The sequence below is a fragment of the Daphnia pulex genome, chromosome 7, assembly GCF_021134715.1.
Source record: "Daphnia pulex isolate KAP4 chromosome 7, ASM2113471v1".
Lineage (NCBI taxonomy): Eukaryota > Metazoa > Arthropoda > Branchiopoda > Diplostraca > Daphniidae > Daphnia > Daphnia pulex.
Window position 1 is genome coordinate 6204593 of NC_060023.1, and position 27290 is coordinate 6231882.

General features: G+C 38.2%; 2 protein-coding genes and 3 non-coding genes across 5 annotated transcripts; 1 reads left to right on the plus strand and 4 right to left on the minus strand.

Annotated features, from left to right (window-relative positions):
- Positions 1 to 4479: 4479 nt before the first annotated feature.
- LOC124198877 lies at positions 4480 to 5380 on the minus strand. Its single transcript, XM_046594944.1, has 3 exons — positions 5316 to 5380; positions 4723 to 5223; positions 4480 to 4657 (listed from the first exon to the last, which is right to left on the minus strand). Exons 1-3 carry the CDS (start codon positions 5319 to 5321, stop codon positions 4517 to 4519), a joined length of 648 nt encoding a protein of 215 aa, XP_046450900.1. The 5' UTR covers positions 5322 to 5380; the 3' UTR covers positions 4480 to 4516.
- A 735-nt stretch (positions 5381 to 6115) lies between these two features.
- Trnat-cgu lies at positions 6116 to 6244 on the minus strand. Its single transcript has 2 exons — positions 6209 to 6244; positions 6116 to 6151 (listed from the first exon to the last, which is right to left on the minus strand). It is a non-coding gene; the product is annotated as a tRNA-Thr (tRNA).
- A 256-nt stretch (positions 6245 to 6500) lies between these two features.
- Trnat-cgu lies at positions 6501 to 6608 on the minus strand. Its single transcript has 2 exons — positions 6573 to 6608; positions 6501 to 6536 (listed from the first exon to the last, which is right to left on the minus strand). It is a non-coding gene; the product is annotated as a tRNA-Thr (tRNA).
- Positions 6609 to 6826: 218 nt separating this feature from the next.
- Trnat-cgu lies at positions 6827 to 6933 on the minus strand. Its single transcript has 2 exons — positions 6898 to 6933; positions 6827 to 6862 (listed from the first exon to the last, which is right to left on the minus strand). It is a non-coding gene; the product is annotated as a tRNA-Thr (tRNA).
- Positions 6934 to 7427: 494 nt separating this feature from the next.
- LOC124197436 (endocuticle structural glycoprotein SgAbd-1-like) lies at positions 7428 to 8437 on the plus strand. Its single transcript, XM_046592889.1, has 3 exons — positions 7428 to 7536; positions 7644 to 7891; positions 7996 to 8437. Exons 1-3 carry the CDS (start codon positions 7528 to 7530, stop codon positions 8354 to 8356), a joined length of 618 nt encoding a protein of 205 aa, XP_046448845.1. The 5' UTR covers positions 7428 to 7527; the 3' UTR covers positions 8357 to 8437.
- The last annotated feature ends 18853 nt before the right edge of the window (positions 8438 to 27290 follow it).

Consider the following 27290-nt stretch of genomic DNA (forward strand, 5'->3'; position numbering starts at 1 on the left):
TCTGGGTTTCATATATAAGGTAAACATTTAGGTTTGATCATTAATATTTCGCAATGGCTGCTCCATTTCACACTATCTCTCGTTCTAAGGCTTATTACAACCCTCTTTCTTTTAGACGCCCCATTCAGGATGATAGATGGGACGAAGGCAAGATTTGGCAGCTGCTGATCCCCAACGAGAACCCATCACCAACGGACCGTACTCTATTAGGTAATTTGCTTAATGATCTTTTTTAACCTATTTTCATTAACCCCACTAATATTTATTTGTTATTTTGTGATTACAGGTGTCGACGCAATCAAGAGGCTTGTCTCCGACGGCATTCTCCCTCATCGCAGCTGTTCTTTGTGTAAGCGACCTATGGCATTACATCAATCTACAGGATACGTCGACGGTTGCTACTGGAAATGTACCAATCGAAACCCGAAGAACAAGCGCCCCTGCAAGGGTCCGACTTCGTCTGTGCGCACCGGGACGTTATACGAACGATCCAGGCTTTCGATCCCGGAACTGGTAATGTAACATGAAATCAATTTTTTTTAACTAAACTATTTATTTAACTCGTTCATTTTTTTTAATTTATAGACGTTGTTCTTTTTCTGCTTCTTCGTGAACTCCCAGAGCTACTCCCAGATGAAAGACAAGATGAAGATTTCCAACAACGAGACAACCGGTCGATGGACGAAATATCTCCGAGAAGTAGTTTTTCATCTCGTCTTTGGTCTTTCCGCCCAATTCACCCAGATTGGTGGGGTTGGAAAGGTCGTTGAAATTGATGAGTCTTTGTTCGGCAAGAAACGTAAGCCTAATCTAATCTTTATTCATTTTTTTTAAATAATGATACTCATGCCTTTTTTTACTTGTATGCGCAGGCAAGTATAAACGCGGGAACTGCAAGAAGGGCGAGTGGGTGTTCGGAGGTGTGGAACGCGGGACGAATCGCTGCTTCCTGGTGATAGTGCCCGACCGGAAACGAAAAACGTTGCTTGCCATCATCAAGCAATACATCGCTCCTGGCACAACTATTATTTCGGACGAATGGAGGGCATACAAGTGTCTTAGGTAATTAAACTTTTCTTTCAATTTTTTCTGGTATCGTATTGTTTATACCAAACATTAATAAAACATTTTGTTTTCCTTTTTTTCTTACAGAAACCATGGTTACATCCATCTCACCGTTAACCATTCCAAGCACTTCAAAGACCCCATCACCGGCGCTCACACCAACACCGTCGAGGGAATGTGGGCGCACGCCAAGCGCACCCTCATCAAGGGAGGTACGCCGCGGAATCATCTCTTCACGTGCTTGGCCCTCTTCATGATGAAAAGAATGTTATCGGCCCAACAGGACCCCGATATGTTCGTTGCCTTCATGAAGATGGCCAACACGTGCGTCGCCGACGGGAATGTCCTTCCCGGAAATTACGGCAACTGGATTCCCCAACCCGAAGAGGACTCGGCGATTTTCACCACCTTCGAGGAAGACCCAGACGACAGCGACGGAAATGACGAACCCGTCGAGGATGAGACCGGCGCCGACATCACCGACCTCGATTCAGACAACGATGATGACCAGCCGTCATCAGGTTATCCCTCTTCACCGACGATCAACGCACCATCACCTTTACCGAACTCTCCGCCCCCAGAGGCCAACGACCCTCCCGTTGAACCTTCCCGCCCCAAACGCCAAAGAAGAATTCCCAGTCATCTCCAAGATTATCAGCTTTAATTGACTTTTAGTTAGGATGATTTGATTTGATCTGTTTTTTATTGTTCTTTTTACTTTCTGTTTTACTTTATTTCCATTATTACCTTTTTTACTTTTTTTGTTTTATTATTACTTCTTTTTCTTTAGTGTTTTTTGTTCTTAATAAAAATTTTGACCAAGTAACATTTCCTTGCCTCCTTTTTTAACAGTTAGTCATCGCCGAAGAAGTCGAGGAACATTTTTAAAATGTTAGATTATACTCTTTTTGCAGCTCTGGGTCATCTCTATCCTCTCCCCTTCTCCTCTCCGTAGTCACGGTCACGTCCTCCCGCTCTTGTCGCGGTCGTGAGTTACCAGTTTATTACCGATCTTCCACTTCATCAACTCTGGAAGCTTTTTAAATTTAGGTTCAATTTAAATCAAAAACCGAAATACTTCGTCAGAGTTTTGAACTTCGGACCTTTGGCATGGCAGCATGGGTCGCTGACCATAAGGCTACCGTTGACATGTGTGAGAAGAGCGAAAGCACGAGCCGTATGGTAGCTTCCCCCAAACATAGCTTTATGTAATGCAACATGTGACCGCATGATATAGCAGTGACTGATGCTATTCCCATTTTAAAATTTTAAAATTTCAATTTTTTTGAATTTCTCTTTTCGACTTGGTCGAGATTCGAACCTCGGTCCTTCGACATATCAGCCCGGGATGCTAACCATTAGACCACCGGTGACATGGGAGCAGATGGGGAAACATGGGGTCGTATAGTATGGCCAGGTATACCCCCCTTCACTCACCCCTCTCCCATGGGTACGCGCCACTCCCCCGCTCGACCCCCTTTCTGGCCGGCGTGGGCTGCGCGTCATCCCCGTAAAACTCGAAACTTTGAACGCGTTTTACGGGCACTTCCGCTCATTTGCACACCCTAAACCATATATGAAAAATGATCAGCGTAAAATTATCTACAACCCTGTATTAATCGTTTTTCGATAGCAAAAAACTTGTCTTGCTAGGGAAGAGCCTGCAGCACAAATTGCCAAGTCGTTCGATGGTTGCATATTGGGCTCCTCACATCCAACATCTGATGGTGTTACTTGAGTGATGGTTTTCTCTGTTCTTTCAGCCAGCAGTCGAAGGACTTTCGTTTTCTTTTCGTCGGTTCCAATCAGGTTGTTATCGCACAAATTGTCAATTTCATCTCCAGTATCTCCAGATGAAAGCAAAGAAATGGCTTCTAGAACACGGTCTTTATGTTCGATAATACGTTTCGACTTTGTTTGGTTGTCAATTAAACGTATATTTTCCTCTTCAAGGAATAGTATTCGTGCTTCCATGGCACTTTTATTAGAGGCTGCCAACTCATCCAGTGCGTTTTTGAGCTTCCGATTGTTGTTCTCGGAGAGCGCGAGTTCAAACTTCAGTTTAGCCAGTTCGACTTTCAGGATCTTATTTTCGGCAGCAACATAGCTTTTTTCTGCAAGCTTTTTTTATCAAGTTGTTGTTATTTTCTTGATAGCTGTTGTTGCTGTTAATCGATGGTCTGGTATTAATGGCGGTACCCTTTCGGGTTCCCAACACGTCAGGTTCAACACGAATACTCTTTTTAGTATCCACAACTGTTTGCGATCTGGTAAGTTCAGTACGATGACTGACAAAACACAATCCAATCCACATAACAAAAGTAGCAATCAAATCAAATGAAGAAATCATGATAAAGATCGATTAAAAGCTTCTTTGCAATGAGAAATGATGAGGGAGTAAACTACTATAGCGAGTTTAAGTATATTGTCGTTGATGGCGTCGCCTCCTTATATATATGCCAGCAGGGGAATCCAAGCACCTTCGCACGAGTAATTTTCCTATGTTTTTAATTTAACTTCTTCTTTTTAACGTTTCATATTGAATTAAAGTCATAGTTTCAGAATTAACGAATATTGTTCAATTATTTTCAAACTGAATGCAATTAAATATAACCTTTTTATTTGCATTTATAATGAAGGTTTTGGTGTTTCTGACTTTCTGGGTTATAAATCATAACCCTCATTGCATCATTGCTCATTGCATCATAACTTCTGATGCAATGTTTCCGCAATTGAAAAAAAAATCTACAGTACGCCAACTGTGGTCAATTTGCAAACTTCAACATTTTCGAACAACTTCTACTTTCCCGCACGCATCCAAATTTGGAGAGAAAAATCAAGTCGTTTTTTCAATAATTCTTCTGTCTTATTCGCTTATGAAATGAATCCTATTTCGAATCCCATAAAAAATTAAAAATCTAATGCTTGAAATAAAAACTCGTTTAGTTTAGACTAGGACACATTTACAGTTGAAACTGAACACTGGTAATAATTGCATTTTATGTTATATATTCTACGTGATGACACTTACAGTCCACGTTTTACATTGTTACATGCACATCAATCCAAGTGAATCGTCATAAATAATTGAACAATAGTTTATAGAAAGGAGAACTTCCGCACTTCCGTTATGATTTGTCAGCTGAATGAAATTGTACGAGAATAAGGATCGAAATACGACAGCGTTGTTCCTATTAGCTGCCGCATTTATTTAAAGAAACGACAAGATTTAATTTAAATTATATTTTAAAAAGTATACTAAACTATAATACCGTTGGAAATAGGGCCTTAAGACAGAACTGACTACTTTGCATAGGTTTGTTAAAAGCACAAATGTATTATATATTTTTAGCAAATCGATGGTGTCAGAAAGTAAATATAGCAAGATCAATCATTCACGCGAATTAAATAATGTAAAATTAAAAGTAAAAACTATGCGCGATCACTGCAGTCAAACATTTGCATACGCTTCAGTTGGAACCGGAACTGCAGATCCATCGGCAACCATCTCTTTGTCGTTTCCTGTTGGCCGGTAATAAGGCGCACCAGCAGCAACAGCTTGTCCAGCTCCGGCGTACTGCATTACCCAAGTCTGTGCGAAAACGGAAAATATGAAAATGTTATGCCGACTTGAAAGTGGATTGTGCACAATTTTACCCCATTAGACATCTGCGGAGCACCGGCGTATTGAACGAACTGTGGGCCAGCAGCTCCGTATGCAGCAGGATAAGCGGCATATTGTTGGGGTACAACACCCTGGTCAGCAACAACAGCAGGGACCTGAAAAGGAGCTGCGTAAGCGGCAGCCACGTTAGCTGAAGCGGGGGCGTACATGGCGTATGACGCAACTGGAGGAGGTTGAAGATACATCGCGGAATAGTCGACGGCCATTGGCTGTTGGCGTCCATCCGACACAATTCCATCAGAAGGTGTTAGTGCGGGAGAGATGGGCAGAAGTCGGTCGGCAACTGCTGAGGCCGAGTCGTCAGACGCGTACATCGGAACGTAGACCTTCTTGGCTACCAGAATCATTTTACGTGAATTCGGTGCTGACGTCACTATTGTCGCTGTGTCAGATTTGCCGGACTTGAGATTGAGGAACCACGCCTCTGAAACGACGACCAACAAGCTCAACACTGACAGGATCACAATTACAGACTAAGAAATAAGACAATGAAACAAAAAAACACAATGAAAAGAATAAATTAAATAATTCACAGCAGATTAACTATATAAACATTTGTTGTTACCTTCATTTTCAATATGAGATGGAAGAGACTTGTTGTTCCGTGGAAGCCTGGGATCTGCGTACCAATTGTCACGTCACGTCGGCCTTTTATCTCATCTCATCGAACCCATAAATCACCTCGAGCTATTGGCGCCAATGAACTTTTCAAGGTAACATTCTGTCTCGTTTTAATGGAGGTGGAGACCAATAACTAAAATCAAATTCAGAGTCACTTTAAACAGATTAAAAAGCGGCGCGCACATTTGAACGGTCTGTAACGGCTATCGTGGTACGGTATACAGCCCTCCAGCCCATATTTGGACTGGGAAAATATAATGGCCATCAAGTTCTGCATGAAGTACATCATCCATTCTGCCATTTTTCTTTATAATTATATGCATCATTGAATTTAAAGAATTAAATTTATCTCAGGAAGGAACAAAACCTCTTAATGTGTATTTGCGCTTGCATTTACGTTCACGTCATCCAAAATATAATTAAGAAACGAAAACGTTATTACAAGAAGAGATTCCGTTTCCATCTATGAAATTATAGTAACTTTCTCGTTGAAAAAATAATAAATCCATTTGGATTGTATCTTTCCGGAGAGAAGGGATTTTCATAAAACAATGTTTCTTTATCAGAATATCAAAGAAAAATAATTCCAACTCAGCTTCTCTGGGTTGATAAGATGAAATTGGAACTTGTGCAAACAGACAGTCTCATCAGCCTCCGCAGAGAAAATCTAAAAAAATTTCCATTTGTTTGATCACGGTGTACGCTATTTTATCAAAAAATTTAAATTCATAGAACATCAAAGTTTGCCTCCTGAGAGGATTGAACTCTCGCCCTTTGGTTTTCTTTCTATATTTGTTCTTCTTTTTCTTCTTCTTTTTTCTTCATATTTGTTGTACGTACGAGACCAACGCTCTACCACTGAGCTAAGGAGGCACAAACGGTGGCCAAATAGGCTATTTTTTAAATGGTAATGTTTGTCTGGAAGCGTGACTTGGAAAACATTTTAGATCACTGGAAGCTCATCCGCGTTGCGCAAAATTTAGATAATTAAAGTGTTATCTGCAATTCACACGGATGAATTCATTACGTTTAGATACTCACTCAGTATTCTCAAATTTACCGCCATTCCGCTATTCATCAATGAAGCAAGGGTATTAATAAATTATTGTGTTATAAATAGTGTCTTTATTGCCTCCTGACAGGATTGAACTCTCGACCTTTGGTTTGCTATCTTGCAAATAATTTTTACATTCACAATTCATACGAGACCAACGCTCTACCACTGAGCTAAGGAGGCACATATTTTAAAAGTTATTCTAGTGTTTAATTTGTTTTATTAAAGCGTGAAAAAGATTACTGGAAGCTTCCGTTCCATCCAAATGTACATTAGAAGTTGCACTATGTCCTCAAATCGTCTTATTAAAAGTCTTAAAAGTGTTTCTACAAAGAATTCAAATGGAGTCGAGTGATCCTCGACACGCGTTTATACTTTGTATATATATTTGCCGAGGTATTTGCCTCCTGAGAGGATTGAACTCTCGGCCTTTGGTTGTCTACAATCAATTGATACTAATTTTTAACTGACGTACGAGACCAACGCTCTACCACTGAGCTAAATAGACACGCAATAAATAATTACCGAACGTTAAAGACTTGAATATTTACATGCTGTTTCTGAAAGAAACGATAAGTTGATAATAATCAATCTTTGTGAAAAATGAAACGAGAGAAATAAAAACTAAAAGAATTCCATTTCAACTAACAACTTTTTAATGCTAAACCGAGAGACCGATGCTGATGGCCCTAATCATGTTTCCGACTTAACGCAACTTACGACACACCAAGATTCGAAAATCTTCCGCAGTCATTAGTCTTCAAACTTCAAAGGGATCAAATCGTCAAATAGTTCTACTGAAAAATAAGATTCTTTCTCGGACAAAAAATGTTACCTCAATTTAATTAGAGAGGACTGCGAAATTGAATGGTATTCGTTTGCACCTGACACTAAAATACAATGAAAAAGTAATATTTGCAAGACTTGATTTGTTCCGTTCGTGACCCAATTAGCAAAGAAGGAACCACATTCGAACACACCAGACCCCTCCCAAACGGATCATTTTTTCTCCCTTCACCCGTTCCCATTCACACCCAACTATAAAAGCCCCGATAGGGAAGATGAAAAGTATCAGTTGTTCTACACATCAACCGAATTCAACATGAAGTTGGTAAGGAAACGGCACTCAAGACATTTAATCAGTCAACAGTCGTCGAATTCATTCGTGCTTTAATTGCCTCAGACTTGGACTAAACTAAGTGAAATATTATTTTCTAGTTTGTTATCGCCGCTGTCTTGGCCGTCGCTGCCGCTGCCCCTTCCAGCTACAAGCCGGAATACAAAGCCCCAGCCTACGCTGCCCCCGCCTACGCTGCCCCAAGCTACTCTACCCCAAGCTACTCTTCTCCGGCTTACGCCACTCCAGCCTACGCTGCCCCGGCCTACGCTAAGGATAACAAATACGCCGGCATCACCGTCACCAGCCAATCTGATGAGCGCAATCTCGACGGCAGCAGCCAGTGGAGGTAAAAGTCGACGAAATATTATTTCTACATTATACTAGTTATAACCTTGAAGGATTCAATTGGTTAATCATTTCTTGATACATTAATTTGATTAATTTGTGCAGCTACGCCCAGTCTGACTACACGACCCGCGAGGAATCGCAGGTGCAAAAGAAGCTCCAAGGCGTCGCCTACGACTCTTACGGCAAAGCAACTTACGAGGATGTAATGGGAAACACCAACAAGGGATTTTCTTACTGGGTTTCCCCCGAAGGCGAGAAATTCACTTTGACCTGGGTCGCTGATGAGCAGGGATTCCAACCCAAGGGCGACCACTTGCCCGTCGCTCCCGTTCACGTTTATGAGCTCCCGGTCGTTCCCGTCCATGAATGCGAACTTCCCGTTGCCCCTGCACTTCCCTACAAACGCACCTGGACTCGGTTATTAAATCATCTAAATCCAACTTCATTCTTGAAATTCACGTGAAATTTCTGTCTTAAGATCCTAAATGCACCAGTGTATAATTTATTGGTGTGATATAAATATATTGCTGAAGTCCTTGTTAAATTTCAAGTTTCTAACCCAACCCGAGTTGCGTCTTTTTAGGATAAATGCCGCATATTCATTCAGATGACTGATGACCTAGACTATTCTAAACTCCTAACGCCTGCCTAACGCATATTTTAAAACCTTAGTGAATCGCTCTCTCACTCTTGTGAACTTAACTACCGTATCCCTACATCACAATTCACAAACCCTTAAAGTTAGAATTGAAAATAACAAAATTTCGGTGTCCTGATGCCAGCCGAATTTTTAGCTGAAAAATGCGATAGGCTAATTGTGTATGTGCTACGGCGGATTTTCTAATTTGTTGAAAAATGCTAAACACGTTTAATAAATCCCCATCAAGCTATTTTAATAATCTTAATTTTCTATTTTTGCACTCATTTCCAAGGTAGAGTACCGACTATACGATTTGGTATTTCCTGTTGCGTTGGTCTTATACCATTAAAAGTAATTGAAAATTTGTAGAACCAAATTAAGAGCGGTCCAATAATCATAGAAAAGGGTGGTATACTCAAAAAATAATTGCCTAGAGCAAGAAAGGGTACTGGTTGGAACGCATCATATTATATATAAGGCCTACTGTACCCATGGGAACAGGAAAAAAGCGAGACTGTCCGAATGTCCGGAATTCGAGTTCGGAAATCTCTGGAAACGTTAATTAATGATTCCTGCAATTTTCCACAACTAAGTAATGCCAAATTGCTGAAGCTGTTCATAAAAAATAATGAAAAATGTCGTCTGTGACTGTCACCTGTCAGTGATAACGTCGTCTGTGATGAATTTTGGCGGTCTAGCTCTTAGGATGATGATTAGTCAGTCAGATGCCGACCTTTTATCCGGTAAAAGATCGCTATTTATTAAGCATTTTTTCCATATTTTCTTCGTGATTTAAATCAGCTTTATCATTTACCCGAAAAAAAGCGGGGATTATAAAGGGAAGAAATTATAACTGCCAATAACACAAACCAAATAATCAAAAAGTGATCGGTTCAACCAAATTAATGCATAATCTTATAAAAAAACCGAAAACTGCATTTTCTGTTCACATTTACTTAGTTATAAACTCACAAATCCTCCCCAAATCTCTATATTTAAAATTATGCGCTTAGGATGCAGCGGTGCCATTTTCACAATTTACTGAAATTTCGTAAAATTTCTTACACACCGACGTCTGATGGCCCCAAGGCCCCAGATTATGACGTCTGTCTGTCGGATATTAAATAAAGTTGATATCCCTCTATTTTTAAAGATATATTTCAGATTTTCTAAACAAAGTTGATTTTTTTACCGTTCCTTCCGACTTCGGGATCGCGTCATGCTTGAACGCCCCGGCCGCCAGTCGACAGACGTGGCTTTTCGTGTTATATTTTTATTTTGGCGTTTCGTGTGTTTCGTTTGTTATATTATCTGAAGTCGGTGATTTTATTTCCTCGAATCTTGGTGTACACGTACACACAGCGACTAACAAGGAAAAGCAATACAAGGCATGATGGAAAGAAAATAGACTGTGCGGAGGCAACCAAAAAAGGTACAATGCTATATACTATAGCCTAGTATATATACTTCCCCACAGCACAGTCCTTTAATCCTTCTTCTATATACGTACTTCTCTGTAGGCTGCCAAAGTGAGTTCGTATTTATAGAGAGAAACTCGTCCTGCATTCTAAATCTCATTAAACTATCGGCTCGAAGATAAATAAGCCAAGTGCGAATCCCAACATTTCATTGGCAGTCTCTCAAGTCTCATAGATAGTACAAACCCTAATAATTATTAAAGATCTTTCTATTGTGTAAAAATACGTTTTCAACTGTTACGCGTCAAGTGCTCCACCAGGGGAATTTCTGTCTCTTAATAGGAATCCGAAAAAGAATTCAATTCACTGATGCGATTTCATTTCATTTTTTTAAGTGAGTTGAACGATGGCGAAAAAAATTGCCGATGTGAATCGGTTTGCCATTTCGCATTGAATCGCTGTGGTTCTGTTGATTGTATAATTAGTTATACTACCTTATTAGTTCAGCGACGTTGATGGTGCTGTATCAACTTGTTTTAGGCCTTTCTATATAATGGAGTAATGGGACATGATGGATGCGAGTCGATGTGGAGAGAGAAGAGAGAGAGAGCAACGATGCGCTGTTGGATTCTTGACACACGGTCGGTGATGATATGATAGAAAGATAGTCACTGCGGCAAGTGCTGGGAACTAGACAGCTGGTAGTCTGCCCAGTTGATTATATACGGCCGGCGCAGCAAGGCCAGCAATATTTTCAATAAGCATCAGCATCATCGTGCATAGCACTTTGTTATTTCTTTCGTTTGCATCGCTCCGTATAGATATACTTTGCGCCCGTTTGAGTAATCATGATTTCCTTTAGAGACGCAGGAGTAAAAATAGCCATTTCTGTCCGAACACGAGCTAAATAAGCAATCCACGCGGCCGTTGCGTGCCAAGCAGAAGAGATATATCAAATAAAGCTGCGACGCGCGATATATATATATCCGGCCACTGCTAACAATAAAAGGCAAAAAACAAAAGTTGGAAGCAGAAAACGACCGCAGTCAGCTAACAACGTAATTAATGTATTGTTGTTATTATAAGGCGAGTATATATATAATATATATATAATAGGCCAAAAAAGGTCAAACGTTTTGTCGTATAAAAATATACGAGAAAAAAATAGTTTTCCCTGGGATTTGATTTGATTTGAGAGGATAGGTGCCTCAAGTTGGAACAGTGTCGAGTTCCCACGTGGGACGACGTAGGTTCAAATCAACAGTCACATTTTTTCTTTATTTTCCTTTTTTTCTATATTATTATATAAAAAAATTAATGGCCAGAAGAATAGATCTCCCTTGCTTTTTTTCAAAATCGGCCGCTAGATGGCTTAGCGAAATGACGGTTGTCAATGGCGAAAAACTTCAAAAAATGACGAAAAATTTTCAAGATTTTCAATTGCCAATATCTCTGCTAATAAGCGTTTTAAAAAACGGGGCGAGATGTCTCTAGAGGTGGGCAAAATCTTTCATTCTGAAAAATGAGATTTTTTTTTATGTCTGGTTTGCCCGAAAACTGATGTAAAAAATCCGAAAAATCGCTACGAATTCTGGGGGTCCCTTAGTTTATATTAAATAACCTGAAAACTATGCTAGCTAGAACATTGCGGATTCCACCATTGGGTTTTCCGTAAAATTCCACACAAAATGGTTTACATGGGGACTGGCTGAGATGCCTTGGTCACCCTTTTTCAAATATTGTAAACCCTCAAAACCCCCAATTTTGGCCTCTTTGAGTGGTGGACTCTGTGTTCAAGCGAAATTAATAGAATAACTAGATTCTGTAAAAAATACGAGTTTTTTCACATTTTAAAAAAAAAAAATCTTAATTTGTTTCCTTTCGCAAGGACTTAGAAAAAACGTGTTCAGACATAGTTCTGTAGAAAATCCGCTTGGTATCACTACCATTCATCGTGGCAACCTGGCATTCAGCCTTATGGGAAATTTCTAGTGTGTGAACATATACCATCCCCTCTTCTACCATGTAAGGGGTAAAACAACAATGATAAAAACAATGAAAACGGAAATTCAAAAGAAGAAGTTTGACAACGTTTAGTGAACTCGACTTCTTCTGCAGATGAACTAACTATTAAATTAGTTTTGTGGTAAACAATTGTGTTTTATTCTATTAGGGCTGTGGCCCGGGCCATGAAAACCCGGGTCACTATTCGGGCTAAAAAAAAACCCTAAAAAATATTAACCCACCGAGGCAATTTTTGTACGGGGCGGGTGACGGGTTGAACCACCGGGTCCGCGGGCCAACCCGAGCGGTGGCACCATCTAGTAGTCACATAGAAAAGCTCGTTATTCACTATACCTTCGGCATCCATCAAGAAAGACCTAAAAATATTGCCACCAAATACTCTACGAGAATTTCGTAGCATGAAAAGTAGGATAAGTGGAAGAAAAGGGCGTTCAGGGGTGTAAGAACAATGGGCATAAGAAAATCTGTTAAATTTAAATATTTCCCCTGTTGTTTACTGTTTTCGCGACCGAATCCTGAGACACAGAGAATCGGACCGAGGGAAGAAAAGGGAGAAAAGGAAAGTATGAAAAAGGGGGGCACATACTTTCCTCTTTCCCCTTTTCTTGGGAACGGGAACACTTTTATTTTATGCAATCTTATCTTTTTTATGAATTTTTATGAAGCAATATCTTATATCTTATATCACGATACAATATCTAATATCGACATCAGCTAGCTTCATACGTAACAATGGCATCTTAAACCTTAAATATCTTCAATAATCCATAATTGTAATAATTGTTGCAGTATGTAAAATAATTTCAACTATTAGCATTAGTTTACATATTAATAACGAATATCGACTGCTCTATAAACCGTCGTTTACAATTTATAACTATGGCAGTCATGAGATTTGAACCAATAACCTTTACGTTTAAACGCGTGCATTAACCCAAACTTCCATACGGAAATTTTCCATATCCAAAAAGATCGATTGGTGAGCGGATAGTATAGTCTGTCCGGAATTCGCACCTGGCGCCTTATGGGAGCAAGACTGAAACTACAAATAAGTGATTTTGAAACTGTTTGTACGCCATTCAAACATGTTTTGGTGGATTTCAAGCGAAATGGGGTTAGGGGCATGGGAATTAAATTAAAAACCGTAAAGACTTTAATTATTTTACAATAAGAAACATTCCGGACATAAGATACACCATTTCGGGGAATGGTAGTAATTATAAAACTAACTGCTCAATTTTTTTCAAAAATACTTTCACTAAAATTACTGAATCATTAATATGCCTTTTAAAAATATTTATAAACAAGTGGAACGGGAAAGAAAAATTATGACGACAGCTTTTTTGGATCTGCTAAGATTGATCCTCTGTCACTCAAATCTTTTTCTTTTAATAATGCAAAAACTATGCAAAAAAACTTATAAACATTGCACATCAATCGATTCGCCTCCCAATTCTGCTTCGATTGATGTACAGACATATGAAAACAAAGAAATAATTTGCTTTCAAAATTTCTTGTCCGGAATTCGCGTCAGCTTTCCGACATTCGCATTTTGGCATGTTTTTCTTTTTTCATTGATATTTAAGAAAATTCTTAAAAATAACGAAAAAAATTTTATATATTGTAGATCTGTCAATTCTCTATCGATTGATATAATTAGTTAAGGGATTTTTCGAGTTTTAACCTTAGAATTTTCTTTACCCCATAAAATTTTTTACTTACTGACACCAGAGAGCCAAAATTTTCAGTCGTAAGAAAAATTGAGAAATTTCAATTCATGATTTCTCAATTAATACAGCGTATTTTTAGATGCTCTTTAGCTCAATTGCGTATTCTCTGCCATATTTTGAAATTCATTCATTAGTTTTCCTGAAATTTTCGTGGTTTTTCTATAATTGTAACTTGAAAAAATCGGATTTTTTGTCCGGCATTCGCGTATCCGAGATGCTGACCGAAATTCGTTGTTTTACCCCAATAAATAAATAAAAATGACTATAGAAGTTACTAACAAAAAGGTTACACCATAAATTTTTAACTTACCCAAATCTCTGGTCACCAATAAAAATAAAATTTTTCCAAAAGGAAAAAGAGGATTAGCTGAATTGCCCAGTGAACAATTGTCTTTAAGTCCTTTTGACGGGTGGTTAAAGGAGAAATGATGAGCGAAGACGAGCTTCGTCGTTTTATAGCCGCACATCTATGCTGGGTTCCCCTTCCTTTAACCGCAGCGTATGGGGGTTGGGGCTATATAAGGTCAAAATCAAACTTTATATAGGCTTTCTACTTTCTTTTTCCCCCTTTTAAAAGAAACCCTCTTAACTTTAAGTCTTTGGAGATCCACCGATCCATCCAGTAAGGAATGGGACACAACAGGAAAAATCTCTAACTCTGATCTTTCTTTTAGTATGATTTCCCATTCGAAACGGGTTAAGATTGATGTAGAAAATTATCCTCACTATCTTGGCATAGTTCTGCGCTACTACTCCCCTCGAATTGCACGATTTTCTTGAATGGAAATATTTCTTCGTCGACAACAGCACCACACCATTGCATATCTTGGCCCTGTTGGCTATTTTATCTTTGCCCCACTACCAATACTATGTCCCGAGTCCCGACCCATTTCTTTTGATAACCACTGGCACTGTATTTATGCCGATTGCCCTCAATTTTTGAATTTCATCCACATTCCACACTCCTCAATTCTTCACCACTATTGCAAAAACATATTGAATAAAGCCAGCTGGTTCCAAAAAAAAATGTTTTTCTTCTTTTTTCCTTAGACCATGAGTTTCCGAGTTAGCATGGACTTTGTCAAAATCGACCAAAACTTCTACAAAGTTTCTTTCATCATTTTTAAAACTCCGGTTCTAGAAATGTCTTGTCTTACTTCTTTCACCGTTTTCACTGGAAAAATGATGTACTAGCACCGAAAAATTTCTACATCCTTGATTTGGGCCTGAACGGTCGCCGTTTTCCCCATCCCTGTGCACCTTTTCATCTGAGTGAAGATGACTGCAGCTCTTTGTTCACCTGGTCGACTGTCCGGCCAAACAACGGTGAAGGAGACGATTTTAAAATGTTACAATTCCGTGGTGACCCCGGAGAAATTTTGGGGAATCCTGAAACTAAGACTTGAATCTCGCTGCTCATCTCCAGCATTATCTTTATCCTGCCTCCACAACAGATTCAATGGAATTTTGCAGTAGTCACTACTTCTGGGAATAACCCACAACCTAAAGGCCTTCTCTATACACCTCAACGTATGAATCCTTAAAATATTTTGCAATCCTTCAGCATCCTTAATTACATCAATCAATTGCCTCGTTAGAGAAATCAACGTATCCATTATCTTAAAAAGAAAACATAAATTCACTAAAAAAAGTTTGCTGACTCATTAAATCCAAAGTGATTGGAAACCTTCCCCCAGACCTGGAAAAATAATGATCAAAACGCTGAGATTCTAAAAGCATTAGCCAACCCGGATTTAAACCGCTCCCCTATCTCCAATGAGAAACTAGCCCACGAAAATATATCCACATTCTAAAATCAGACAAACGGACGCAACACTGATATATGGCCAGTCAACGATTACGAAACTGAAGCTTATCGCCAATTAAGTGACAAAAAGCCTATCTTAAAAATAAAAATTAAACATCAATGCTGTGAAATCTCTGAAAATCTCCTGGCCCTCGGCCTCATCACTCCGATTGAAGACGAAGAAATCTGTAAACAAAAACCGGCTGGATCAGCTATATTTCCTTCCAAAAATGCACAAGGATATCGAAAAAACTAGTAGAACATTCCCGGGACGCCCAATTGTTGCTACTTTCACATCCGTACTTTCTTGATAAATATATTATAGATTTTACCAGTCAGCATCTTCTGAAAAAAATTCCAGGATCTCTAATTGATACCCTCGACTTTATCTCTCGATTGGACCTCTTTCTGCTGGCTCCCAACTTGTTACGGCAGACGTGACAAGCTTATTCCCTAATATTCCTTGGACAGACAGTATCGATGCCTCCACGGATTTTTACACTGAGAACCTTCAATTTCTCATAACTTATACATCTGAAAAAATATGTGTCTTCCTCCAAAACCACAACTTTTCAAACGCATTCTTACGCTAATATTATCAAATTCTATGATTTATTTCAAAGAAAAACGATTTTTTCATCAGATTAAAGGTACAGCTATGGGCTGTTGTATTTATGTCTATTTCGCCAACTGTTATACGTTTGTCGTCACTGGACCTCTCGTTCTTAACCCACACACATGGCTTGTCTGTTTTCTTTGATTTATTGACGATCTGTTCTTTATTATTTGTCAACCGAACCAACAGGATTTTTCTAACGCGATTGAAAATATTTCTAATAAAAACATACGATATGAAAACACACACAATTTTCTTGACACCACTGTCACCATTAAAAATAATATGATCGTTCTGGAACCATAATCAAATGAAACCGCCTCTGGCTCATATCTGCACGCCTCCTCCACACATCCTTACCATACAATTAAAGGGATGCCCCTATTCTCAATTAGTACTTCGGATTCGTAGAATCTCTTCAAATAGATTCTCTTTCCGGAACCATAAAAAAATGAGAAATGACTTTACGAATATGGGATACAGCAAAAAACCAATTAATATAACTTATCACGAAATCTTCAAACTATCTGATGCAGAACTAACTCTGCCCAAAATCTTGTCTCCCATTGCACGGGCCTTTAAATTCATCACTAATTTCAATCATACGTTTAACTGGAGAAAGGTCCAACTAACACTCAACAACCTACATAAAAATATTATACACCACTGAAGGGCCTTACCAAGAAATCGTGTTTAGCAACGAAAAAAATATCTTTTCATTCTTCTCAAACAATGCAAAACATTGATCAGCCCTTTGTTCTTTCGGTCTAGGTTTAAACTAATATTGAAGGACACTATTGAATTACGGATTGGGCATCACATATTTCCTCATCTTCTTAAGACCCCGGTCTTTGAAGATAATGTCACACAATATCCAATATTATTCGCAAACCCAGCGCTCAGCTTAACTTCCCCGGATCCGAATGGCCATCCAACTTAAAAAATTATGTTCCCTACCCGTCAGCACATCTCTACCCGTGAATACTTGCCGGTCCACTCATCTTACGAATTCAATGTTAACACACCCCCTGGATTAACATGGATCCCTGTTTCCTATGAAAGAAATTAACTTAAAATTTCCAATAGAGGGTAAGAACGATATATATTTTCCATCACCAGAAGACCCAAGATTACTCATCACTTCTCATAACCATTCACTTAAAACTATGACCATCGTTATAAAAATGGATTTCTTATTTCATGAAGTCTGATTGGAAGCGTGACCCTGACATAGTGAAATTTTAGGGGACAAGGTAGGGGGCTGTCTGCAAATGAAATGCATGAAGTGTGAAAAAATCATTCTTAGGTTTTCTATTCTTGAAATTAGTCGAATTGTTTCGTGTTGATCGCGGCAGACAACATTTTAACGAAAAAAGAACGCGGACCTATCATTGCCTATTCAAACGACGGGAAGTCAGTTATAAGTAATTGATTGGGGATTGCTGTCGGGACTGAGTTTTTATGGCAAACACGACATCGTGAAACAGGTGACGTAATTAGGCAAGTTGGTTCCGGTAGACAGAGAAAAGTTACCCCGGAAGAAGCAGAGAATATAGCTCTTGTGATGTCTGCCAAGCTAATCACAACAGCGCAAGAGATTGCGGGAAAAATTTGAATATTAAGCCATCTCATAAATATATAGAAACTAATTAATTGTTTTATAGATATTGCTAATGTGGATGTGAATCCCAACAACATCATTCGCATTCTGAAACGGAAAGGAATTAATCCACGCCGAGCTGATTGCAAATTGTTTTTAACGGCTGCGAATGCAAATTTACGTTTAGAATTTGCCTTCCACTTCATGAACAAAACCAGGTGTTCTGGCAAAGTGCTATTTTTACAGACAAAAAAACATTTGGGTAATTTTAAGTTTAATTTTTAACAATGTAATAAAATACACTATTAGATCGGACGAGTGCGGCCGAGTATTTGTGTACCGGCGTGATGGAATCCATTTTGATAAAACTACGTCCAGGTTATAGACCGAAGCGGAAAAAATCCGTCCCTGTCTGGGCGCGGTTTTCCGCAAGTGGCACCGGTGACTTCGTCCGTATCAACGGCAAATTCAGTCCGAGAAATATTTGGAAATCCTTGGCGATACCCTGTTTCTTTGATCATCGTTTCGTTTATCCATCCAAAATAACTAAAACTGAAGATGTAAATTATTATTTTCTAAAGCTATAGAAATAACATAACATAATAATTTCTTTTTTTACAGACTTTTTTACAGAGCCAACGGAAAAAGATTTAAGGTGATCTTCGTCATCACCGGTTGCGTCACTTTCTTTGTAGTAGGTTTTGAAACTTGTATTGTATCATTGAGTTTGCTGGTATGTTTTAAAAGAAATGAATTGAAGTTACAATTTTCTCTTGTGGATCTTTTCCTGATTTGTAGTTTATGAAACTGTCCCTAATCTCGAATACAATTGCTTTTGCGTCCATACAACATCTTCCCCTCTCCATAAACAATACAATAAACACAAGACACCCATGAGACACCCAATTTGAGACCCTTACAAAATGCTCTGCGCGGTGTTTATTTGTTGTCATAGTTAAAACGTGCTAAATTTTCGTTTTTGTTTCATTTTGCTCATTTCGCCAATTTGAGCCAACGCGAAAATGAAGTTGAGTATGTTGAGAGCCAGACCCTGAGTTGTTAGTGGATACATAAAATCAAGTATTATTTTGACGAGGCTTGCTGGTAGTGTTTGGCCTTCAACGTACTGGATATGGGGGGTAGACTTTTCCCTGATGGGCTGCTTCTCTCGTTGCTGCTGCTCCGGGGACGACAGATTATTTTTTTTACACAAATAAATTTTTCAACATTGGACGATTTTTCAATATTTCGGTGCTTTTTACATCACTGCTCTCTTATTTTGACTTTTAAGTGGTGGGTCCTCCCATGAAGAATTTGCGGCCGCTGAACATCTCGATGCATGCGAAAGGCCACAAATGAACTAGCATCCATTTCCGCATTCATCTTCCAATACAGATCAAACATAGCTGCAAATATTATGGCCAAACATATGCTACGCATATCATCCGTGTGATTTGAGACTGAAAATAGGTGAATTAACACCATATGCTGTCTCACACGACGTACAAAACAGCGCAGCAAACAGTTGTGGCCACACACTTGCTGCGCATATAATCCGAGATCAGATTTACGTTAGCGGAGAGCTTAGGAATACGATGTCAGCTTCTAACTTGAAGAATATATAAAAATCAATTAAATTACCGTAACCGAAACAATTACATCTTGCAATTCTTACTTTTCGTCGTCATAGACAAAATATAAGCTCTTTGATTTGATTTCCTGACACAACATCCCCTTCATTGTCTACTTCAAGGGCCCTACCAATCCACCATCTGTCATCAACCACAATCACAAGAAAATCGTCAACAGCCACATCAGAAAGATAAATGTTTGAGGTATATGGTTGAGAAAGAACTACGGACAATTTTTTTTTCTAATTTGCTAACAAGATTTTCTTAAAACTTGTATGACTCCATTACTTATAGGTATGAAACAATAAAGTTTATGCATTCCCTTGATCGTAAAAGATTTCTCAAATCTCGAAAGTATTTTTTCTGAGTTTACATCTACTTCACTTTGATTTACATTTAAAAATGTAATTCCCTCAATCGATTCATACGCCCAAGAAAAAATATCGGATGGCGTTAATATTTGATTATCTATTGGTCTCTGAATAAGAGAAGCAGGTCGAGCCAAGCCCTTTATGCTTCCCCCTATCCCCGTCACGCTCCACCGAATTCTTTGAGTGGACATATGGCGTTTTTTCTGCCCAGTCCGTACCCTTACATAAAATCCAGTTTTGTTAGTCGGAATAATTTCAAGGCATTCAAAAGGATTATCTATTTCCAAGGACTTATTCGTTCGCCTTGGGGAGATGGTCTTCAATAAGAGAACGTAATTATTTTTTAAAATTTACCATTAAGCTTGAAAGTTTCTTGAATAGATTTTCGCTCTATTTCTAATAATTGTTAGGAATTTACACAGCTATGTTGGTTTTAACATTCCAAGAAGAATTGTTGCGGAAGTTGCTGGCAATGGTAATACACTTGCAGAACCGTGGACAATGACAACTAGTTGCTATTCAAATGAAAAAGAAAAAAAAACACACTACATTAGCGCATCTTCTTGATATATTCACCGTGTTGTACCAAAAAGGAGATTGAATTGCGTACGCGATGTCTTGTCCTGGTGACTACACCGCAAAAGTCTAATATCTTGTAAGTATTACAATTTACATATTTTTTCCTTATCATAATTTTTTTTCAATTTTCAATTATATAGATTGAAGCTCACAATGTATTGGTAGAAAACGGAATTCCGTTGGAAAACGTTGTCTACTTCTGTTAATGAATTGAAATTGGAAGTGGTGTATAACGGCTGGTGCTCTATTGAGAATTTCACCATTTTTAGTGCGGCTAAATTTGATGAATTTATCCAGTAAAATACCGGGAAAGAATTGGAAGGTAGCAGTGCAAATGATATACATGGTTTTTGTACCGGAATGCAGGAGGGTAATTTAATTACTTATGATTAATGTTTTTAATATTTATACTATATTTGCTATATTCTAGTTCCCATTACTATTTTCGTGCCAATTTGGATTATGATGGACGCGAACATGTCACAACCTGTTAGGTATCCATCAAGTAGGCCAACGATGCCAATGTCTCCCCCTACGAAGGTAAGTAGTCTTGAGTCCGGGCCACAAATAGACCAGACAGTCTTTGCTCTGCCCTCGTTTATGTGATTCTTGTGCCCAATTGAAATACATTCAATTCAGATCAAACACAGCCCAAGTGAGGTCAGTCATGGCTGGAAAACGCAAAGTATGACAGTAATACAGTTAATTTTTGTTTAGTTTAGCCACAAAGTTCAAGTTCTTTTTTCGATTTCTTATGTTTTTACAATCACCAAGATGTCTTCCTTTTTCCCACTCGGAACTATGTGCCACCATGTTTTTTTCCCGCTTATTTCAAAATAACCAAGTACTTATTCTAATTTCACACTTTCACCATCCAGTTGACCAAAACTGTTAAGTCGCAAGTAAGCTATGTTTGGGTGCATGGTGCATGTAACGACTAGGAAAACATTTTAATTGTAAACGAAATGAACAATGGTAAATTGAAAAGTAGACGTGGCGCAACTTGCAATTTCAAAAAGAATAGCCCCATCGTCAAGTCAGGTAGAGGCGGGCGTAATGTCACAAACGTCCAATGAGCAGTCTATAAAAGCGTGGCATTTTTGGGAACGGCGCCCCAGAATTAGCTCGGAACTGGTAATTTAATTATCTCAGTGTGAAGAGTGTCGGTATTCAAAAAATAACACGTCTTTAACTTTTTTACACACAGTCCTAGCCATGCGAGGCGGCGCAAATTGAAAAAAAGACCACATGCTTAACGGTTTCGAGCAAACGAGAGAAAAAATAAAAAATTCCGAGTCCTTTCCGGTGAGGTAAAAAAATATTCTCACATAAAACAACGAAATGAAAGCTGCAAATGCACGAATTGGCATTCGACCAGCGAACATTCGAACAATGTTACGATTGTAAATTTTAATAATTGTGACTTACTGACTACAGGTGGTTGTTAATGTTGTTGCTGCTGCGGTTTCTGGTGTTGAACCACGGTTTTGGCACCTCACCAAAAGAAGACTCAGTAAAAAAAAAAAAACAGAAAACAAAAGATGATAGCTACAAAGATTTGGCTCAGCGTTGTAACTCGGTTACTTATGTCCATAATAATCCATATAATATACATTGCAAACCAATAGAAATAGAACACGGGAAATTAACAATTTAGAACAAAACATTTCTACATCATTGTAAAAAAATTCTTATATGGTTCAATCATTCCAAAAGCCCATGGCTGTAGGATATCCTGTAGGAAGCAGAGAAAAAAGAAATAGCAAAACAGTGAGGAAGAAAAGGACGAAGAAGAAGAAAACGAAGAAGAACAAGAACAATAGGAGGAGGGAGAAAAAGAAGAAGAGGAAAAAGAACAAAACGCTGGGCCCAACAATTACCAGAAGAGGAAATTGCGGTTCAAGAACAAAAAAGATCTGCTTAAAAATAAAAAAAATCGACGAAGTCGAAAACCTTGCCAAAGACATATTTCTGCGTTGCAACTTGGGTAAATAACTCACAATTTTCTCAACATTATATGAAAACTAAATTTCCATTTTTTTTAGATGATGAGAAATAAAACCCCACAAGTCACAATAAGTGACTTGAAAATTTTTTGTAACGTGTTCCTCACTTCTTTGGATTTCAATAAAAGTTTTTAAACAATATTTAAAAAAATAGAATTGTTAAATCCATAGGAGCAGTTCTTACACATACGCACAGTTACTCTGCAAATGTTTGTGGTCTGACCACGTTGAAAAATGAAGGTGTTTACCCTGCTAGCAATTTAACATTGCCAGTGTTTTCCGCTGAAATTTTACGTAAAAAATATAACAAAATGTTTTGTATAAGAATGTATTAACTCTATGCGTTTCCGTATGTATTAACTAACTGTGCGTATTTTATAATTTATGTTATGATGTCATACAACCATTTTGAAATTTTTTGTAACAATTTTTTATTATTAGATCGTTGTAAGTCACGATCAATCGTTTACCTGACGACCACGTTTGGTATGGTTGGGCAAGAAAATGATTTGCATGTTCAAATAACGGACAAGAAATTATAGCTGATGAAAGAGATCTTAATCCTGGGAGGGGAGCACGTTTTATTTATTTAAAAAATTTATCTTGCCAAAAGTTTCGATTGTTTTCAGGAGAGATCCTTTATAACTCATTACCTAATTATTCGTCTGCGTACAACACACTTTTTCTGGGTAATGGCATATTTTTTATTGATTTGGTCTGAGCTTAGTCCGGTATATCGTTCGTAGGCGGCCGCATCGTGAATGGCAAATAGACCTAAGGCTGGATCACCACGATAAACTTCTACCACGGTACTACCGCGCGGTTGTACCGCACGAGTTTTAGTCTGGTCACGAGGCAATATGTACTAAGTAGTGCGTTATCACGGCGACCCTTTTCCAAGCATTCTGATTCTCTCACAATACAGTGTTGCCAAAAAGAAGTAAATCAATGTATAAAAAAAATATATTCTCACTTGGCAACGTGCTTATGAAGCCTGGGCTCCGCTATTTAGCCGCGAGGATCTTTAGCACTCCTCCCGCGGGCTCGAGTCACGTTGGAGGTATCCTCGCTGCATCCGCTACGCAGCGGATTTATTATATTTTACTGCAGCTGATTTATTATATTTACATGTATTTTTTTTAACCATGATGACTAGGTATAAGAATTAAAGGTGTTACCGGATATATCCAACTTATTAACAGTCAAACCAATCTGGATAATTTTTTTTAGTTGTATTGTGCGATTTTATCAAGTTGAAAATAAGTTTTTCAAAGTTGAAATCGGCACAAAGCTCCAAAGTAGGCCAAGTTCCAAAGTAGGCTTCATCTTATGAGTGGTGCTAGATGCAGCTCGCCCTTTTCTCATTGGAGCTTCTGCTATTATTTGATACTTTCTGGACCAATTTATTTTGGTTTCAAAACAGTAATCGGCCAATCATCGGCAAGATCGTCGACTTCGTCCTTTTTCTGTTATTTGGACTTTGCCTGCTTCATTTAGAAGCGCAATGTTCTTTTTTTATAATTGCTTGGCCCAGCTACTGGTTCTATTTTTTCTTCTTCTTCGTCTTCTACTTGCTCTGCTACTTCCCTTTTGACAAAATTATAAACAATATAATATATATATATAAATATATAAATTTTGTCAGTAAGATGTTGCAGAAGAAGAAAAATAACAACTAACATTTTTATCACATTCCAAAAACACACAGCAAGAAATTTCGAAATATAGTGCAAGAAAACAAGGCGATGATGGTGACATTTACGGACAATCAATGTGACCGTTTTTTGGGGAAAATGTGGACTTTATTTTTCATAATCTATAAATAAAAAGAATGTAAATTTAGTTTTAATTTGATAATGTTGAAAAAATTGAGAGTTACTTACCCGAGTTGCAATGCAGCAATAACTCGTCGGTAAGATTATTCATTTCTTCCTTTGCCTTTTTGGCAAGAGCCTTTTTTCTTGAATCGCAATTTCCTCTTTTGGTAATTGCTGGGACCAGAAATTGCTACTTCCTCTTGTTCTTTTGCTTCTTCTTTTGATTCCTCTTTTTCTTCTTCTTCTTCTCTGCTTCCTCTTCGTCTTCTTCCTTGGCTACCTCTTTTTCTACCTCCTCTTTCTTTACGTCCTCTTTTCCCTCTTTAGACACAAATTAAGACAATATGTAAATATAAATATTTAAAAATGTAAATAAAAATTAACTCACCTTCATCTCCTTCATTCTTTATCATCGTTCACATGGCTGTTCCAATACATCCAAAATTATTCACAGTTATCATCAGATTCGTCGTTTCCAGTGGATACAATATTAACAAGCAACAAGATTAAAATTTTACAAAATTTTATACTGTACTAGTGTCGCAATCAACGCAGATTTTGACCGTGGGGTCATTCACAAGAGTACACCTGAAATTTAAAAAGTTAAGTGTCAAAATTAATTAGTTTATTTAAGAACTAAATTATTACCTTTCACAGATCCACTTTTCTTCCAATTCGTTGTTTTCCTCCATATTTTTAACTAGTGAACTGGTGTTTCACGTTACATGTGAGTAGTTGGATTTAACGTTTAAATCGAGAAATTGTAATATTTTCGAAAACCTGTAATTTTGCCAGTTGATACTGAATTATAAGATAAAATGAATTTTATGTAAAGTAATTGTTTTTATAAGATTATAAATAGTATTAAATGATCGAAAGACTAGCTATTAATTCGAAATAGCTGTTGAAATTTAGAAAGGAAAAAATTGTATAAAATGTGAAAACGATATTTAATTAATATCCTGATTTTTGGGATAAATTTTTCCGTTGCAATAGTCATAAAGAAACACTTCTAAACTAAAAGAAACTATTTAATGGGAAACTAGTATAAAGATTTTAAATTTTCTGTGCGGATGTGATAGGCCTATTGTGTTCAGTGATTGGAAAAATGTTAACAAAACGGTACTACACATTTTCCATATAGAAACCACTGATACAGGCAATGCTACATAAAATTATGTGAAATTTGGAACATGTATCAACAAGTTCACTATATGCTGCATGTATTGCAATATGCAATGATATGGACTACACTATAGGTTACATATATAACTACATTTAATTCATGAATTACATAATATTTAACTTTTAAATCTATGAGCTCATATCTAGATTCATAAATTATTAGGATATCGTCTAGATAAATTACTAGCCTAATTCCCTGTTTTTAACAAAGGCCATGGCCACCTTAAAGATCTTAGTTATTATCCTTTAGGCCGGCGCAAGGCCAAAGGCCAGACATGCAAATTCGAAAATACACCCCTGCCATTTAAACCGAGTGAATTTCTGGTGGGAGGGAGGGATCCATGAGGTAGTCATCCTTGAGATCCACTTTTACCATCCTCTTCCCTTAACAAAAAATGGACTGACTGTAAGTTCTCCATTTTGAAATGTTCGTATTTTATGAATTTATTAATGGGTGGGAGATTAATTATAGCCCTAGAACTCCCCATGGGGGGGAATCATGAATAGGGAGCAAAGAACCCCTTCTAACCCACCCGAAACTTACCTAACTGCCTTTTTCAAAATCAAATCTCTAACCTCCTATCGCAGACAGCAACCATTTCACTCGACATTTTTATCGGAAGCAGGAAAGAATTTCGACGAGGTTGACTGAGAAATAAAATGTTACTCCCAATGCTACTGATTCTACAATCCACCTATCGTCATTGACGCGCTCCAAATTTTTTGAAAATCTCAACAGCTACGCACCTACTTAATCGTCAGGCAAAAAAACATTGATCTGGGAAAGAATTTGGGTTTTTCGTACCTTTGAGCGATGTGTGACCAACTGTCACCCGAATTCCAAGCTCCTCGAAAACGGGGGCGTCTAGTCTCACCCTGACTGGCTCCTGCTACCACTTGGCATTGATAATGTTGCTGGAAAGTAGCCAGCTCTATCACCATCCGTCCTTTACCCTGGCAGATGAATGGCCGACCCAGTCGACTTGCTTGTCATTGCCAGCGCGTCTTTTCTGGGCTAGCATTGCATCCTGCTTGCCTCTTTTAACATTGATTCGAGACATTTTCAAGTAAACAATTTCTCTCTGGCCTCTGCTCCTGCTGAAAATGAATCTGGTCCAGCGAGGAAAAACTCAAACGATGGCGCTACTAGATCAACCACCGCCCGTCTTCTTTGATTTTTAACGTGAAGCTAGACCTTCGACCATTGGCGCAGCGCCAACCTCACCGAATCTTTGGTCGCCTCCACATTGTCTCCCCCTTCCAAGGTCGAAACGCGTGCATATAAATAAAAAAGGGGCAGCACAATGTCATATATATTGTGTGGAATGGCAATCTACGCAATGCAACATTGAAGCTTAGAGATTCTACAGTACCTATCCAAATTTTGGGAACGCGTAGAGCGCTAGAGAAGCTTACGTAAAAAATAGATTTTCACCACGTTCTCAAAAATTGAATTTTTGACAGAAGGCAACGAATTTTTTAATTTGAACTGAAAAGGTACAATACCTTCTCAGTTTATCCAGATTTTCATAATGAAGGGGAGGAAAGCTATGAATGGATGTACATTTTTAGGAATACGCTGTATATAACGTTATTGAAAATTCGGCAACTATTCCATGTATATCTGTTGTTTGGTTCTAGTATCTGAGTTTGAAAACCTTGGGTTTTGATCTCGAGTAGAGATGGAAGCCTTGGTAGACGTTTCGTCGATGTGGCTCTCGAGGTGGGCTTCTATGAGGGTGAAGCATTCATTTGTGCTTGTGTTGACTTCTTTCTGCCATACGTCTTCGCCTGTGTTGTCTCTGTCAGGAAGAGCCCGGTTTTGCATGCTATTAAGTTTAGTACATTCGTGCAGAATTTCGACAAGTTTATATTGGTACACATTTAATACTTTTCTGCTATTCCTCTCTTCCATATGGTGCATGATTCTAATCACCAATCTTGTATGCCACGCCTATTCGCTCGTCCTCAA